The following is a 17,286-nucleotide window of genomic DNA, read 5'->3' on the forward strand; positions in this document are numbered from 1 at the left end:
CACAGGAGAGGTGCTCCAGCCCTCTGAGCATCTTCATGGCCCTCCTCTGGCTCACTCCAACAGACCCATATATTTCACATTTACTAGTGTTTGCTCTTCCAGATGTTTGACAGGAAAAGAGGGGGACCAGAAAAAAAATTGATTCTTGACACATACAAAAATACAGTGAGCAATAAGTTTACTCAAGTTAATAGAGCAAACCAGTGTGTCACTATTTTTTCAAGCCCTTCAGAAAATAGATTCTTACTCTTCACATAGTTCTTTTTGAGCTGGCTGTGGTAATCCAGCAGATTCCCCTCCAGAAGGTGCATTCACAGAGCATCCTCTACATGCACTGCCTTCCAGCACGGGCTGGAGCTCAGCACCAGCAGCTTTCCACTAGGGGGGGATCCAGGGCTGGATTTGGGTGAGGAATAAAGCCAGCAAGCCAGCGGCTTAACTTCAAGTCATAAATACTTAAAGCTCTGATCAAAAGGTTTTGTAGGAGTTATATGATCTCATTCATGCCCAGAAAGATATGTCTGATTCCCAACAGCTTTAATTCTTTTCTGTGGCCATGTCATCAACCAGGGACCAAAGGGGAATGTAACACACTGATAGATTTGGCCAAAGCTGGCTTCCAGGCTTTTGGCTCAGTTGCAAAAAAAAAAAAAAAAAAAAAAAAAAAAAAAAAAAAAAAAAAAAAAAAAAGAAGAAGAAAAAAAAAAGAGTAAATAAAAGACATATTCCCTGTTAGAATAGTTTTATGGAATTACACATAATTTTATGTGTCAGAAGGCACAGCAAGGCACACTAAGCATGTTGGTCAACATGAAACAGAACTAGAAAAAGCAGTGGCTGAACACTGAGACACAGCACACTGTGAAGAGTTTGGTGCTTACCTAACTACCAGATGAGTGCAAACAATGAACTCAGGCTTGGAGTTCCACTGGTGGTAGGTGATGTAGTAGTGAGTCTGCAGCCATATCCACTGCTGCCCTTTGGTCAGGAACCGGTAGTAACAGGATTTGCCTTTTCCAAACTGCATCACTGTTTAACAGAAAGAAAGCAATTTATAGCAAAAGGGGATTTTATGGTGCAAAGGTGATCTAATCACCATTCAGTCCCACACCCCTCTCCCAGACTGGGCAGTGCTAAAATGGTTCTTGAGCTTTATGAAGAAGACAGATGATACATAACCATGTACTCAGGTCTTGTTTGGGGTCATTCCTGCTGACTTTCAGAAGTGCCCTTTGCTATTTTGAGATTTCTCTTATAACTGGTATAACTGTATAACTAACTACATTCTTATAACTTACAGGCTCCCTGAAATAAGCATAAATAACATTAATTAAACAAATTATTTGCCTTTCACAAGTACATGAGAATGCATTTCAAAGACTGAAGATGTGAAGTAAGAATCCTAATAATGACACAAAACAACAAGATTGTGGATTTTAGTTGAGAGTTTTCTTCTAAGACCTGGACTACTCCAACCTGGTATGTATTATCAGGCTATGTCCAGAAGAATCTCAGGTGCTGTAATACAACTGGAAAATAGTGAGGGGAACTACATTAAATAACCACACAAATTGTTCCAGACTGCTGGGAGTACAAAATGACACATGGTCACTTAAAGTACCCACAATTAATGCAAAGTAAAACACAAAGATGGTTTTAACAAACCCATTTCACTCGACAGTAGTCAGGATGTCTGCCCAAAGTGTCAATGTGACAAGCAGGAACCTAGCAAGCCACACTAACCCAAGTGGTTTTTTTACTCACCTGAACACCTCTATTTTGTTAAAATATCAGGACTGACTTCTTCAGTGATCCCATTACCAGTGATGGGCTTTAGATGAAGCACTTGGCAGAGATTTTCTGGCTAACATGAGATGCTGGGGATCCCTCAGTTCCTAGTCCTGGCAGACATGTCCTGAAACACGTCTCTAAGTCACTTTGCCAGAACTTTACTTTGTTTTCCCATAAAACAAAATGATCCTTTCCTACAAGTGTGTTGTGAAAATATTCTTCTAATAGATAAGAGGAATGCCTGGATGATAGAGATGTAGAATATAAATCATCAAATTGATTCTCTGCTGAATGATCTGACCCTCTCTCAGTACAGTTTGTGGCTATACCAAACTGCACATCCATTACCAAAAGGCTCTCACTTGTATCTGAATTATCTTTTAAGCAAACAGCACTAAGAAGTACTGTACTTGAGTGTAGTTAAAATGCTCTGTTAATATTCACTTTTGCTGCATTTGACACAACTTTGTGTCCCCCTGTCAGCTTCCTCTGTGTGCTCAGCCAGGCAACCCAGTTCCCTGGCACCTGGGCAGGGCAGGGCAGCCAGCAGGGAAATGGAGCAGGGAAACCTGACATGCAGAGAAGTATTTTCCCCATTTTTCCCCATTCTCTTCCAGGTCCCTCAGCTCCTCATATATGTAAGTGGTAGAGGTCTGTGGTAGAGATGAGCGTGGTTTGCAGGTTTTCTCCAGTGGGCTGTGGGGCTTCTTGGTGGAGTTTCTTGGTCCCAGCCTCGTGCTGCTCTGCATCTCAGAGCAATTACAGCATCCTGCTTGCTCCACTCTCTGGGGTGTCCTTGTTTCCTTTGAACAGAACACTCTCAAGTGGAGATAGCAGAGAGACAGACAGTGTCCCCCACAAGAAACCTGTAAGTAATACTTCCTAGCAAAATACCTGATTTCCTAGATTTTACAAAGTATGTAGTAGTTATTTTTCATTGCAGTGCTTGGCAATGCAAAACCACCACAGGACACATATCTCAGTCTGAAATGCACCCAATAAAATGGAAAAGTCTGGGTCCTGGGGATAAAGCATCTCACATCTGGTAGGAGCTGCACACTGACTAAGAGCAGACCACACCTGCAGACACCTTCTGCCCTTCTTCATGTTAGCTCCAGCCCTCAGCAGGACACAGCTCTTCAGCACTGCCGTGGAAACCAGGTGAGTTCTCCTTCTGCCCTGCCTCTGACAGGCCACACTATTTCTCCTTGCATGAAAATAAACTTCATGGACCTTCTTTGGTGTTCACACATTAGCCTGAACTTGACTCTTCTGCTTTGTTGTTTTCCTTTCAGGTTGACCAAACATGAGCCATCTTCACCCACAGGGAAACTGTGTTCAGTACTTCTGTGTGTAAAATAATTCTGAACCTCCAGAAGCATTTTGCTAATGAGTAAGTGAGGTTCACAGCACCTAATTGCACAGGGAGGTGATCCAAATGATGCTCTCAAAAGGTGTTTTGGTGAGCTGAGCCTCCTGGTTAACTCCAGAGCCCAGGGCAATGGCAAGACCCCATGAACTGTGACAAATCAACAAAACTCACAGGGCAGAGGGGGGATAGTTCTGACTCCCAGTCTTCTAATCTCATTTCACTCTGAGACAGCCTGTGCTCAAACAAGGTATCTGCCAATTTAGGAAACCTGCACTAACAGCTCCTGATCTGAGGGAATTCTGCAGATTCCAACCTCCCAGGTAAGTGTCAGCTGTGACAGTCTGACATGGGCAGGGAGAGTTCCTGCATGTTCCTGAAGAAGAAGCCTTTTGCAATGACAGTGAAAGGTTTGGCACAAGTGACAAAGGAGATCAGAGACAGACACACTGCAGAGGCAGGGCAACTTACAGTGTTCATGGCACCTAGCAAGAAGCTCCAGGTCATCTGCGTGGTAGTAATCATACCCTGACGTTCCCAGAACCTCAAAGGGCAAATATCCTATAATAGGTGGAGCCCTAGAAAGGAAGCAAAGGGCAGGGAGTGAGCACAAAACTTGACTCTGACATCCTGGCAGATAAGCTGTGATACAGCAACAAACACCATCATTCACTTGGCAGGGAAATGTGGAGTGGGTTTTCATCTAGGCAGTGATGCATTTTCATATACAAACCAAAAAACTGACAGCAAGGGAGAGGTGCAAATTGAGCAAATGAAAAGGTGTGTGTTTACTGTTCCACAGCCTATTCATTATGTGGGTGTAGAGAAAGGCATGTACATATGTGAGTGACTCAATTCATTAAGGATGCTTGTGAGACACAGCTTGAGAAATGCTATGGCTGATCCTGCACACAACAACTTGGAGCCAGAGTAAAATTATCCAGTAGGTTGGATGTAAGTGTCCTCTGGGTAGCAACTGGAGAGGAGAGAATAAGTGGGAAGCTGCAGCTTGGGAAAAAGTAATTGCTCCCCTGGAAAAGCTTGGGAAACTACAGCCAACAAAACTTTCTGTGCTGGTAGTGCAGATAGCAATAGGCATGGGGCTGATTTAGGGCTGGCTGTGCTTTGGTTGGTAGAGAAGGAATTGAAGAAGTATTTAGACAGGCACACTGCAATGACTTACCTCACTATTCTGCTATCAATTCTAGATTTTCCTTTTTCTAGGCAAAACATAAGGTTTTTTAAAAGCAGGCATCCTAACACAGCCTGACAGCTTATGATTATGAAACAACACTGAAATGTGGGGGGAAAACCACTGGTTTTGTCTCTGCTCCCTGTATCAGCCTGTCACTCTGCATCTCCCAGAGCTCAGGTCCAACCCTGCCTGCACCCACTCAAGCACTCAGTGAGGCAGGACCTGTGCTGATGTGGCTGCAGGATGTGCTGGCAGTGTTCACCTGCCAAGTTCAGTGTGTTTCTCAGGAATAGGGCAAAATGGAAAATAACTCAAAATGGGGCAGCCTGAAGGTGATGGTGCCTATCAAACCTGCCTCTCCTGCTGCCCCTCTCCTGTTCATTCCCTTAAGAGCTGAATGCTCTTAAGGAAGAAGTCTTAAGGAAGTGTTAAGAAGTCTTAAGGAAGACTACAAGGAAAAAGCTATTTCAGTGTATTACACATGTAATGGATGGATCAGTCCTGAGTTTCTTGGTTATTACTGTGTGAAATTCTCTCTTGGCTGTGCCACATTTCTCCCCTTGAGAGACACCGTGGGCATTGGTTCTTCAGCCACAGAGACCCCAGGCAGGTCTGTAACCTCCCTCCTCCCCACAGCTGTGGCAGCCTGGCCCCAGGAAATGGGGGAGCAGGACAATCTGCCAGACAGCAGTGCCAGGAGGAGCAAGGTGTGAGCAGGAGCTCCTGAGTCCCAGCACAAGGGGTGAGCTGGGAGAGCCAGGCCTCCACTCCACAGCAAATCCCCTGGAACAGAATGTGCTGAGCACACATGTGCTCTCTGTCACAATACAGCTTTATTTATTTAAGGAACTTTTCATAGCACTCTGTTCCTTTTCCTCATGTGACCCAGATTTCTGTTAATGATGATAATATGTGTATTTATTAAAGTGTCCTTGCTGTCTCTTTGGCAGAATGCATCACTGTTTCTCCTACTTTTAATAACATGCTTATATTCAAGAGAATAGTGTCTTTCAGATGCACATCAGATAAACATTTAAGCTGATCAGGAAATTATTATGCTTTCCTGAATATCACCAGAGCTCTTCATAAAAGAAAGAAACCACAAAATGCTCCTCATCTGTCATTTAACAAGGAGATGCCTTGTGGAGCAATTTAAAAGTGTCTTGTTAGCTCAAGTTCCAGTCCTGAGATCTGCAGCTTGCTGTGCAAATGGGAATGCACAGTCTTTAGAGAGTCTTTTGGGTGCAGTCTTTTAATAAATGAAGGGAAAATAAGAACAGTACCACAGTGCAGAAGAGAAACAAATCATTATCAAAGTTGATGGGTTTTTCTTCCTCTACACATATTTACATAGAGACCCAGAATACAGATTTTTCCTATCTTATGTTTATCCACATCTATGGACCATTTTTATTGCATCTATCTTTACTCTGATTTGAATTGTGATCATGACAGCAAAGGTCCTGGTTCCAGCTCCTGCTGGGTACCCTCTGCCCTGCTGATGGCACACCTCAGTGTCAGGCAGCCTGTGCTGATGCAAATCAGCAAGAAAGAGCAACATTTCCAGTGTCCTGCAGATTGTACTGAAGAGAGCTTGGAATCAGTGATTAAATAAGACAAGTCCCATGATCTCCTGCTCACTCTTGGGTCTGAGCTCACTGCTTGCATCTGGATCTGTCACAAACTCTGCCTCAGCATCTGCATCATCTTAATTTCCTCTCAGTAGCAATGGCCTCCTCTCGGGGGATATCAGAGGCACTGGAGTGTCTGCAAGCACCCAGCACAGAGATTCCTCTCTGAGTCATAACCCACATTCATCAAAGGACTCTTTGACAAGTTTCAAAGTAGCTCCTACTCAAGCCTTTCACAGGAGCTGCTGGGACACAGCCCTGTGGAGAAGCAGCTCACTTCATCAGTGACGTGAGGGGCCTAGGGCTCTTTTATAAATCTTAATATCAATCAGCTGATTCTAAAAATGTGCATTATCAGACAGGCCAATTAAAGTCTAACAAAGCCACTCCAGCAAGATCTCATCTGAATTAATAATTATCTGTCTGTCCCAAACCACACATTATCAACTGTAGGGCTGTCACAGGGTCAGTTCCTCCATGCTTCAAGGTATGATGTGAGGCACACACCTTCTGTTCTATAGAAATGAAAGTTATTACTCATTTTTATTTGCTCTCTCTCTTTCTTGCTCTAAATGTGGAGATGGTATTTAGATTTTTTTTCCTCACCAATATTTTTTTTCCTTACAGCCTTATTTACTAGTCTTCTGTTTTCACTTTGCACAGCTCACAAAGGGAGGGATAATGAAGAGGGTAGGATTTTACAATGTGCTTATGCACATATGTCAAATACAGAGAAGTCAGAGAGTGAATAAAACCCACCAGCTTCTTTTGAAGAAAATTAATCCTGAATTAAGCAGCTTAATAAACTGGTTCCAGTCTGTTTCATTCACCAAGCTGAATTCTAGCCCACCATATTGCATTGTCAAAAACTAATCTACAATTAAATAATAAAACCCACTGGTTTTTATTTTGGTTTTAGAAACGCTATCCTTTCTCAAGGTGAAAAGTCAAAAGTTTATTGACACAGCAAAAGATTTAGAAGGATTCTTGGAAGCTGTAATTGTAGAACAGAGGAGACAAACCAATATGGGGAACATATTGGGATCCACACTGCTCACTTTCAATGACTTATTATCTTGGTTAGGATTTTTCTAGACATTCTTGACATTTTCCATGGTTACTTACTTGCCTAAAGTATGGAAAACAGGGAAGCATTTAAGGATGCCTAATAGCTAAGTTCAGAGTATTGCTACCCACTAAGTTGCATGTAATTACAACTATACCATTTGGGATCTCAGGCAATAGGTACACAAAGTTTTTTATTTTTAAGCTACAGTTTATTTATTCTTCAGTGACTAAACCCAAATCTCTTACCGGTGGTCCAAGAATAAAAACTTCCATTCTAAACTATGCCTCGATGTAAATTCTTCACATGGCTCTTCAACGTTGCAGAGCTCCTGCAAAAGAGTGGGTACATTCAGACATTTAATTCTGTGAAATGACAAAAGGAACCTGCTATCAAAACCTAGCATGCATCTTGCTCATAAAATAAACCATAGCAAAATACAGTGCTTTTAAAGCACTTGACTTATTTTCCTCTAAGGAATGTGTAAGACTTGTTTTATAGATGCATGAACTGATGAAAAATGGGTGAATAGTTTACCTTGAACTGAATTTCAGAGCTAGGATAAATAGTCAAAGAGTCTTGTCTTGCACTCTAGGCAAAATTCCCCAGCTTTTTGCAAATACTGGTATTTGAATATGGATGAGAGCTCCAGGCTCAGGCTCTAACTGAGCTGGTAATGCCCTCTTGAGCAAGCAGCACCCAGGGTTGTTATCCCTGCCATCAGTGCCACGGGGACATTCACAGACCAGCAGGAGGAGGCCATGACACACATTTTCAGTGTTTCAAGATGCAGATCCTTACACAAAGGAGTGGTGGATGCTCATCTTTGAAGGCTGCAAATTCCCAAGTGGTGCAGCTGGTCACCTTGTCCTGGAGCTTCCCTCCGAGGCAGCCCCCACAAACCCACCTCTTCTCAAAAGCAGCTTCTGCTTCATCCCTTATCTTTCCAAAATACAGATTATGTCATCTCCCACTCCCAGCTGCTGTGTTGTGATTTCAGGTTTTACTCCAGAACCCCGGATCCCTCCCTGATAATTCCCTGCCAGGTGTGGCAGTCACCTCTCCCTCCCCTTCCCTTGCCCCCTGCCCAGCACTGTCTGTCAGTCCTGGCATTCCAGAAGGGCATTGAGTGATTGGCAGAGTCACAGGATGCCCTCTACCCCTGGGGGGCATTGGGCCATCCAGGTGTCCTTTGTCCCTTGAGACGTCCTTCCATGTACCTGGTTGGTGGCTCCCTATCCCTTCCCTGCCCCTCTCCCCGGGGTTCAAAGGAGCAGCAACCACGGGCTCAGGGAGCTCTGTTGGAGCTGGGGCTGGATCCAGAGGCCTGAGGGCCAGAATAAAGCTCTGGATCCAAACCCTCCATCAGAACCGACTCCTTTCCTTCACCATCGCCGTAAAAGCTTCTCCAGCAGAGGGAAACCTGAGGAGCAGCCCCTGTTATGGGGGAAAAGCTCTATCCCACCACCACCAGAGCTCCTGCAGGCCTGGACTTGCATCCAAGTGCCCAGCTGCAGCACCCAGCCAGGCAAAAGTGTCTGTGGGGTGAAACACCACACACCCAGCCAGCCAGAAGTGTCTGTGGGGTGAAACACCACACACCCAGCCAGCCAAAAGTGTCTCTGGGGTGAAACACCACACACCCAGCCAGCCAAAAGTGTCTCTGGGGTGAAGCACCACACACCCAGCCAGCCAAAAGTGTCTCTGGGGTGAAAACACCACACACCCAGCCAGCCAAAAGTGTCTCTGGGGTGAAGCACCACACACCCAGCCAGCCAAAAGTGTCTGTGGGGTGAAACACCACACATCCAGCCAGCCTAAAGTGTCTCTGGGGTGAAGCACCACACATCCATCGGGCCAAAAGTGTCTGTGGGGTAAAACACCACACACCCAGCCAGCCAGAAGTGTCTGTGGGGTGAAGCAGCACAGTGCCGCTGTTTGGTTCAGCACCAAGGGCCAGACAAGCTCAGGCACATCCTGCCCAGCTCTCTTGGCAATTATTCCAGTACCCAGCCACAGCCACGTCCCCTCTCCTGCACCACCCCTGTGCTGCTGCCCCTGCTGCTGTGGGTGTTTCAGGGCTCACCTTGAGGAACTGTGGCGTGACCAGGCGCACGGTGGCCACCAGGCAGATCTGCTCCTCCGGGGCTGACCTGAAAGCCCGTGCAATAGCTGACTCAAAGCCATTACAGGAGGGTGTAGGCACTAGGAACAACCAGACAATTTATTCAAGAAGAAGAGGAAGGAGAGATTTCTTCTTGTGTTAAGACAGGTACAGTGAGTGGAGAAACCCAGCAACCTGCTCCTGCTGCCCACAGGGTGATGCCACCCTGATCCACGCTGGTGTTATTTAAAGCATGACCCTTTAGGATCCAGGCTGTAACCCCTACCCAGGGCAGCTTTGTAAGACAGCTCGGAGCAGCTCACAGTGTGCAGCTGCTGTCTCCTTGTCAGTCTTTTCTCTAGGCCAACATTTGCAAGATTCAGGATTTTACAGGCACCTCAAAGTATTTAATCTCAAAGTGCAATTCCACTGCCACAAGTGAAACAGAATACCATCTTTTAATGGGTATTTGAATAAGTAGGCTGCTTTACAATTGGCAGTGGGTCCAATAGAGGCATTTTCAGTCTGGTATCAGCTTTAGGCACAACATGCAGAAGAGTGCACTCTTCTGATCAACAGACTCCCCACCACTTTTGTATGAAAAGCATATCCAATGTATGCACAGCTCATTCCATCCCTGACAATTATGGGGCATTTTCAGCAGAAACAGAGCCTTTAAGATGCTACAGGTCAAGACAATTTAAAGGAGAGAGGTGGAGAGACAAAGGTAGGCTGGAACAGTAACTTACCATGAGTAAAATATTTAAAATCCACTACAAATTTCACATATTCATACATCAGGGGTTCATTTGGATCTAAGCTGCCTCTTGCTAAATGGCAACAAAACTCTATTTGTTTTTCTGCTGAAAGGAGAGAAAGAGAGGGAGACACAGACAATGTTATTAGAAGTCTGTACTTTAGCTCGCTCACATATTTAATTTATCTACCAAGTGGTATCTGAGCACACCCTGATGGGAAGCTTCTGATGCCCAGAAGTAAATATATAACTACTAGGAGCAATTATCATCTGTTTCTGTTTAAGGAAATGTATTCTCACCCTTTTTTCCTGTCTTTGCAGTCACCCCAATGAGCTGAGTGTGAAGCCCTGGCTGCACTGGCCAGCAGGATTTTCCCCTGACTCCATGGATCTAGGATTTCATGCAGGGCAGGTACAGGGTATTGCAGCACTCTACTCTGGCACTGCTCAGTAGGACCAAAGGGCACTGAACTCACCCTAAGCCCTTCCATTAACAGGGGAGGGCACTGTGCCAAGCTCTAATTCAGTTTTCTGCCCCAAGTCTGAACTCTATGGATTAGACCACATGGCCTGAGGAAAACCACCCCCAGGCAGAGCATCACCAGGCTGCTCAGAGCATCAAGAGGCTGCTCAGAGCATCACCAGGCTGCTCAGAGCATCATCAGGCTGCTCACAGCATCATGAGAGTGCTCAGAGCATCCTCAGGGTGCTCAGAGCATCCTCAGGGTGCTCAGAGCATCCTCAGGCTGCTCAGCTCCTGCTGGTGCTCATGGGGCAGCAGGGAGGGAGCCCAGCGCTGCTTGGTGGCTTTGCTAATGAAACACAGGTGTTGGGAAGATGCTGCTGCCTGCTCTGGTCTTGGGGATATTTTCTGAGGGGAAGGGACATGGGACAGCAGCCAGCAGTACAGATCCTGATGGACTGTTCAGATAGGAAGTTGCTTAAGTTACCATAGGGCTTCTCTTGTGTCCTGAGACATGCAAGCTTCCTAAGGAATAATGGCTCTGCCAAAACTGTTTGGGATTTCTCCAAATTTTTTTCCCTTCTCAGGGTTAGTCTAGCATCCCATCTGGGGAAAAGCATCTACCATCCAAGGGGCAAAGCAGATGGTAAAACAAAGACTGTCCTAATCAAAGAGCAAGTACTGGGAGCACATAGGAACATTAGAGATGTGATGCACTAAAACCCACAAATGCAGCAAAGCAGAAGTGGCAGGCAAGAGCCAGCTGGAGAGCTCTGTGCAGACTTCCCTGGGAGCTGTTCACCTTTGGCAAACTTCTCTGACCAACAGACAAGAGCAGAACTTACCATTCAGAAAATCAGCTGCAACAGGATCTGTCATGAGCACATGTGGAGAAAGTAGCTTGTACACCTCGCTCTGCTCCCCCTCAGGCAGAAAGTTTAATATATTTTGGTCCACCAAATCTGACTGATACAAAAGAATGCTTTGTCATGTTCAGCAGTACAGCCTGACACAACCACATGCCTTTTCACCCCTCAGCAGAGCACAGACACTGCAGGTCTGGTGCAGATGCCTAAGACAAGGAAGCCCAGTCAATCTGCAGATGGATCTGGGGCAGAATGTAGCCCTTAGACTATTTTACCCCAGGATTATTGTCTATTTGCAAAACATTGAATGAGTCCCAGAGGCTGCCCTCCAGTTCAGGCAGATACAGGCTGGAGAAGAAACCCTGGTAGCCCAGGAATGTAACATGATGAGAAGTGAAACATTTTTCTTTGAAAGCAGGACACAGAAGGAGAGCTCCTCCCTACATCCTCCATTTGTCTTCTAGGCTGAACATCTGGCAAAATCAGCTTGACCTGCAAGTGATTCAGTGCTCATCAACCCACACATCCTGATTAAAGGGGTTCTACCAAAATGTCAGCAGAGATTTGTTCTTTGCACACATGACATTCAGGTAACTATGTGCTCCAATTTCCCCTCATTTAGGACATCCTTGGTGCTTCATGCTTGGCACCAGATAAAGAGAAAAATGTTTTTGAGGGGCCAAGCTGAAATTTCTGCACCTGACAACTGACTAGTTTCTAGAGGTTCTCCCAGAAAACTCTGAGGCCACACATTTGTTACTGAAGACTATGGGCTCAAAGTAGAAAAACCCAATGTCATTCAAAGAGCATAGATTCAGTTTTGAAATAATATTTACATTATCTAAGAAGAGCTCCAGCACTCATTTCACAATCATAAGATTTTCCATTAACCTGGTGGGTCAAACACCTCTCAGATCTTTAGATGGATAGCCAAGTGATGAGCTATGAGCACAGTGATTTTGCACAGTTGGGGTTTTTTTTAAGCTAACTCACAGACCCTGGGAGAGAATGTTATTCACAGGAACTTGAGAAACTCCACAAGAGTTTCTTGGTTGACCTCCCACCCACAGTCAGTTCCCTCTTTGGTTGGACAAAACCAATTCCCAGCCCTGCACTGACTGATTTGCCCTGAGGAGGGGAATGAGCCTCAGGGTATTGCATGGTCAGAACTTACCGGTAAGTGTCCCAGCAGAGATGAAACACTATCAGACACATAAATAATAATCCCATCAGTGGTAAGAGCAATGAGAAAGCCATCCAGTGCCTAATGAAAATAGGCAGGAAAAAAAAAAGGAAAAAAAAACCGAAACAGAATTATGCAATAGAAAAACTTAAAATATTTTAGATTCATTGATTCTTTAGTGATGCTTCTAACAGCTTAAACCTAGCAGAAATTAATCAAAGAAATGACAGTTCAATGTGGAAAAATAAAAATTACACGTGCTGTCTAATTCAACATTCTTTTTATATTCTTATTTTCTCATTCTCTTGATTATTAAATTGACTTGTATTTTTCACCCAGTGAGTATTTATTTAACATGAAGTGAGACAGTGATGCTTAGAATTTCAACACCCACACAATCCTGCTGACTTCAGTCACTTCATTATGTGTTCTGAATTACACAATAGTTAACAAACTCAGTGCGTAAGGAGATGTCAGACATCATCATGGCAAATCCAGCTTTGTAGATGGATAAGCAGAGACAGAAAAATTATACAATTATGTATTTTTAGCAGTTTATGGACAATTTGAAAAGGATCTAAAGCCTTATTTATTTTGCTTAAAGTGCTGATTTGTAAGGTTAGTGACAAAACAATTTCAAGGCTTGTTCTGTTTCCCTTTTCTCATTCACAGTGGTTTCTGTCCCAGAGTCAAACCTCTCTGTCCCTTTTAAGTCACTGTCTGCTCTTCTCCTTGGATGTTGTGTTCTCCCTATTCTTCACAGTATCTCCTTGTACCATTTATGCAGTGTCTGTCCTTATTCTTCCCTAACATCAAGATCTGGGAGGTTTAATAGCTGGTCAGCACTGTGCACAAAGCCAGCTCTTCTACAGACACTGTGAGGCTGCTCTGCAGCTTGGCTACAGGGAGCCAAAGATGCAGCATTCCCCATCTCCCCCACCTCACTGCCACACTCTGCCTTTGCTCAAATTGGGTCCTCTCTGGAAAAATCCCACTGATTTTAAGCAAACTGGCCTGCCAGAGTCCAGCCAGCCAGCAGTTATTAGAGGGCTTGCTCTCCCCCACCACTTCCAGTCTAAGGGGGGAATTTGTTTGGATTCAGCTGGAACAAGCTGACTTGTTTGGCAAGAGATTCCCAGAAAGAATGAACAGACTTTTCCAGAGAGGTGAGTCATGACATCCTGATGAAAAGGAGTAACTAAGACACAGCAGCACCTCCCAGCTCAGCCCAGCATCCACCCTTCTTTTGGTGGGGCAAAGAGCAGCAGTGCCCACGCAGGGCAGGAGATGTCCCTGCCACAGGAGCCTGCAGCACAGACCCAGGGCAGAAATGTGGGTTTGGGGGATGTTTCTAGATCAGCACAGCATTTCAGAGGTGGGAGTATAAGAGCTGTTTTCCTGAATGCACTTCAAGGCAATTCAAGCAGAAGAGGCAGCACTCCCAAGGAGAGGACAGCAGCGCACAGGCAGCAGCTGCAGAGGCAGCACAGGCAGTGCTGCCTGCCTAATGGCATGTGGGAGGAACAGAGCTGCTCTGCTTTTTTCAGGTCCTTTCAAGTTTTTCCTAAAACTGCCAGCTCTAGCGGCTCTTCTGAGAAAAGGAAATTCTCTTTTTCCTCTCTCACCAGGCCAAATCTGGGCCAAATCAGCCTTGATTCCCAAATGAAAAGCCCTTTATCTTCAAGGGGAAGCAATCTCATTTTTAATTCTGTGTCTGCAAAGCATTTAGTACAACATTGGTCTCAGGTTTGCATTGTATGTGCCAGCAGAGTAGAAATCATTAACATTGGGACCTACAGGTGACAAAGAACTGTATATCCCTGATCTACTCCACTGAACTGATTATTTCTCACTAATCTATTTAATTTCTTCTTACCTCTAACATCAACTGGGTGAACTCCTCGTTGCTAAGAAATGAAGGCTTCCAGTCTTGTCTGATCTGACAGGCTTCTGTCTGTGCTGTGATTTCTTAAAGAGAAAATATCAAAAAAGCAACATGACTCATGCTACTTGGATTTTTTTTTATTTTCAAGTAAGATTTCTTTAAAGAGGCTGTTAGAGGAATAATCCTTATATCATTCTTCACACAAAGCCTTCTTGCATGCAACAGTCATTTTTCATGCTATCATGATACAAATGCAGTAGAAATCAAGAAAGGGAAATGGAGACATTTTAGGTGACCTGAAGATAACCTTAAAAACTAAGATCAATGGGCTAATTTTAGAGTAGTAGAGAATTCCTGTGAGCAAAGGGTATCTGCAATTCTGGAGCTGTGCCCTTCAATTCTGGAGCTGTTTCACAAGCTGCTCTTGTGAGTGCCCAGGCAGCAGGACAGGTTTATCATCTCCTAATCCAAGAGACCTGGGAAGATGGCATAGAACACCCTCTCCCCTGACTTTTGTAAGGGTGCAGGTCCTCAGCTTTTCTGTTTGAGAGGGAACAAAGCAGGCCAGGGGATGTGGAGGCCAGTGAGGGTAATGTAGCCACATAAAAGGTGCACAGCCCTGCATCTTTTCAAATCTGTCTGTGTTTAACTGGTCAGCAATGTATTCGGCCCTAGCTATCCTGAGGCCAACTGCTGGCCCTTATTCTGCCCCTCACTCAGGCTCCTGTCCTCTCTGGGTGGCACCTGAGATGCTTGGGATTTGCATTTCCTGGTGGAAGCTGGCTGCTGGGCAGCTGCGGGGCCAGACCCCCAGTACCTTTCTGTTTCTGTAGGAAGTCGATGGTCCTCTGCAGTATTGTGGACTTGTCCATCTTGAGAGGGTGGCCATGGCCCTGCAGCATGGTGCAAAGCTCTTTAATGAGGACATTGAACTGGTCTCTCCTCTTCTTCTCAGATTTGTTGCGTGATGCCCTGGGGACAAAACCATAAATGTCACTCAGCAGAATGAAGGACCTACAGCACAAACCAGGGTGAGGTATCTACACTGCCCCAGCAAAACACTTTAAATAAAGAATCTAAACTCTGCTGGGAATGTTTATTTGTTTAAAATTGGGCTTGCACACAAAGATTTTGCTGGTAGCAAGACTGAATGCACCAGCAGCAAGGAACACCTGGAGGTAACACAGGCTTGGGTTCATTTGGGAAAGATCATATCCTGACATACATTTCATACATTTCAGTTCCCACTGTTTCAAAAGCAGTGACAGTGAAGGTGTTATGGGAGAAATTTCTCCAGCAGAGAAAAGTATGTTCGTGCATATTCATGTTTTTCTCACTTAATTTTTATGAACTTTTGTTTTGCAGTTAGTACACAAACATATAAACGTCAAAATGTGAAGGATTTCTCTGATTTGCACTTGCAAAAGGAGCTTATCAAGAGACAACAGTGTGCAGAGGCAACTGAACTGCAAAATAAAATCTTGTATGTGGTCTTGAAAATCTACCGCTGTGATGTATGAAACTGGGAATGTTACAGGTCTGGCTGCAGAACTACAACTGGTTTTCAGTTGACAAATCAGGAGTATTTATTAGGCTTTCCCCCTCCATTAAAAACAATAGAGGAGAAAGCAAATCCATTTAGTTCCTTCCAAAGTTTTCTTTCCAGTGCTCATATCTGAGATAACACTTTTCATACAACCTCTTCCAGTAGTAATTAATTTGCTTTACAAGTGTATTCATGATGATGCATACTTGCTGTGATCTAGACTGAGGGTGGTATGCAGAAAGCATTTTGATTCACATTCAGGTTGGCATTTGGCTGTTCTCAGATCCAGCATTCACAGCCACCTCTGTTTTGGCACTAGTGTACAATGACTAAGCAGAACTGAGCCAAGAGCTTCTCTGACAGGAACTAATTCAGGCCTGGGCTAAAGCAGGACTGCTAAGGGAGCTCTGCCCCAGGTGGGCAGCACTGCTTGATGTCAATAAAATCACAGGTCAGGAATCCTCCTTCAAGATAATAAATAGCCATGGGATAGCAGCAGTTCCTGAGGGCACAGCAGTGGAATTTAAGGACCACTCAGCCAAATAACCCATTGTAGGGGTGGCCAAACTCTGTGAGAAGCCTGAACAGTGACTTAAATTGTGCTGCTTGTGGTCAGCTGTACACAGCCTGTAAACTGTGTAGGAGTTTTGCCTCTGACATCAGTGGGGTCAAGTTCATTGTCAAGCACTGGACAACACAGCATTTCCAGTTCTCCTCCAGGAGTGCATGCTGTCATACCTCTTTGCCCTGTCCTTCTCATCTTCATCCATCAGTTCGTTTACACAACACAGGGCTCTGCAAGGGAAAGACAGAAGCACTTACTGAGACACATTCCCTATCTTGCTCAGAATGTCAAAACACGGAGTGTAGTGGTTTGTACTTAAAGACCTCCTGGATGTTTCAATCTTCCCTTTCCCAAATTTCACTCTTGGTATGTCTTTCTTTGCGTGTTCAGTCAGCTACTGAGGCATGAGAAGTGAGACTGCTGCTACATGCCCAAACATCCTCCTTCTTTAAGGACTTTAAAGGGAAGGATTAAAAGCCAGCAGCCCCTCAGCCTGCCTTTGTCCTGCCCTCTGAGCCAGCATAGGGAATCCTGCTGAACCACCCATCTCTGCGCAGGAATCATCATCTTCCTGCCAAATTCAAGACCAAAAAAGAGAGAAATCTGCCCTGGTGTCTGCAGCAGGCAGCACCACAGCTGGTCCTGTTCTGGGAAGTCACATAAGTTCCTGGTTGATTTCAATCACTGCCCACCCTGCTTGAAACATATCTGAGATTTCTTTTCCAGTGGAAAGACAGAGGAGCAAGAAACTGTGCTAGTTCCCTAAAGGACTGGCATTAGGCAGCAGCAGCAGCATGTTATCAGGCTCTCTAAGAGATGATAGACAGACAGGTTCACCCAGAGCATCCTGCAGCCAGTGACTGCT

At 44.9% G+C, this 17,286-nt stretch overlaps 1 protein-coding gene across 5 annotated transcripts in view; it reads right to left on the reverse strand.

Moving 5' to 3' along the window:
- The window catches only part of PASD1 (PAS domain containing repressor 1), a 103,413-nt gene that overhangs the window by 13,719 nt on the left and 72,408 nt on the right, over nucleotides 1–17,286 (reverse strand). For 3 of the 5 annotated variants that reach the window (XM_071442486.1, XM_071442487.1, XM_071442484.1), the window contains exons 3-12: nucleotides 16,595–16,651; nucleotides 15,128–15,282; nucleotides 14,302–14,393; nucleotides 12,417–12,506; nucleotides 11,222–11,342; nucleotides 9,906–10,019; nucleotides 9,139–9,257; nucleotides 7,301–7,383; nucleotides 3,632–3,738; nucleotides 882–1,029 (exon numbers count right to left, since the gene is read on the reverse strand). In XM_071442486.1, the coding sequence (XP_071298587.1) occupies nucleotides 882–1,029; nucleotides 3,632–3,738; nucleotides 7,301–7,383; nucleotides 9,139–9,257; nucleotides 9,906–10,019; nucleotides 11,222–11,342; nucleotides 12,417–12,506; nucleotides 14,302–14,393; nucleotides 15,128–15,282; nucleotides 16,595–16,626 (1,061 nt within the window). In that variant the 5' untranslated portion in view covers nucleotides 16,627–16,651. Of the gene's footprint in view, nucleotides 1–881; nucleotides 1,030–3,631; nucleotides 3,739–7,300; nucleotides 7,384–9,138; nucleotides 9,258–9,905; nucleotides 10,020–11,221; nucleotides 11,343–12,416; nucleotides 12,507–14,301; nucleotides 14,394–15,127; nucleotides 15,283–16,594; nucleotides 16,652–17,286 lie in introns of those variants that run through there. The other 2 variants (XM_071442488.1, XM_071442489.1) reach the window with 2 other exon arrangements.

Source organism: Agelaius tricolor, unplaced genomic scaffold (genome assembly GCF_023055355.1).
Source record: "Agelaius tricolor isolate 1412-34295 unplaced genomic scaffold, bAgeTri1.0.p SCAF_17, whole genome shotgun sequence".
In the NCBI taxonomy this organism is placed as follows: Eukaryota; Metazoa; Chordata; class Aves; order Passeriformes; family Icteridae; genus Agelaius; species Agelaius tricolor.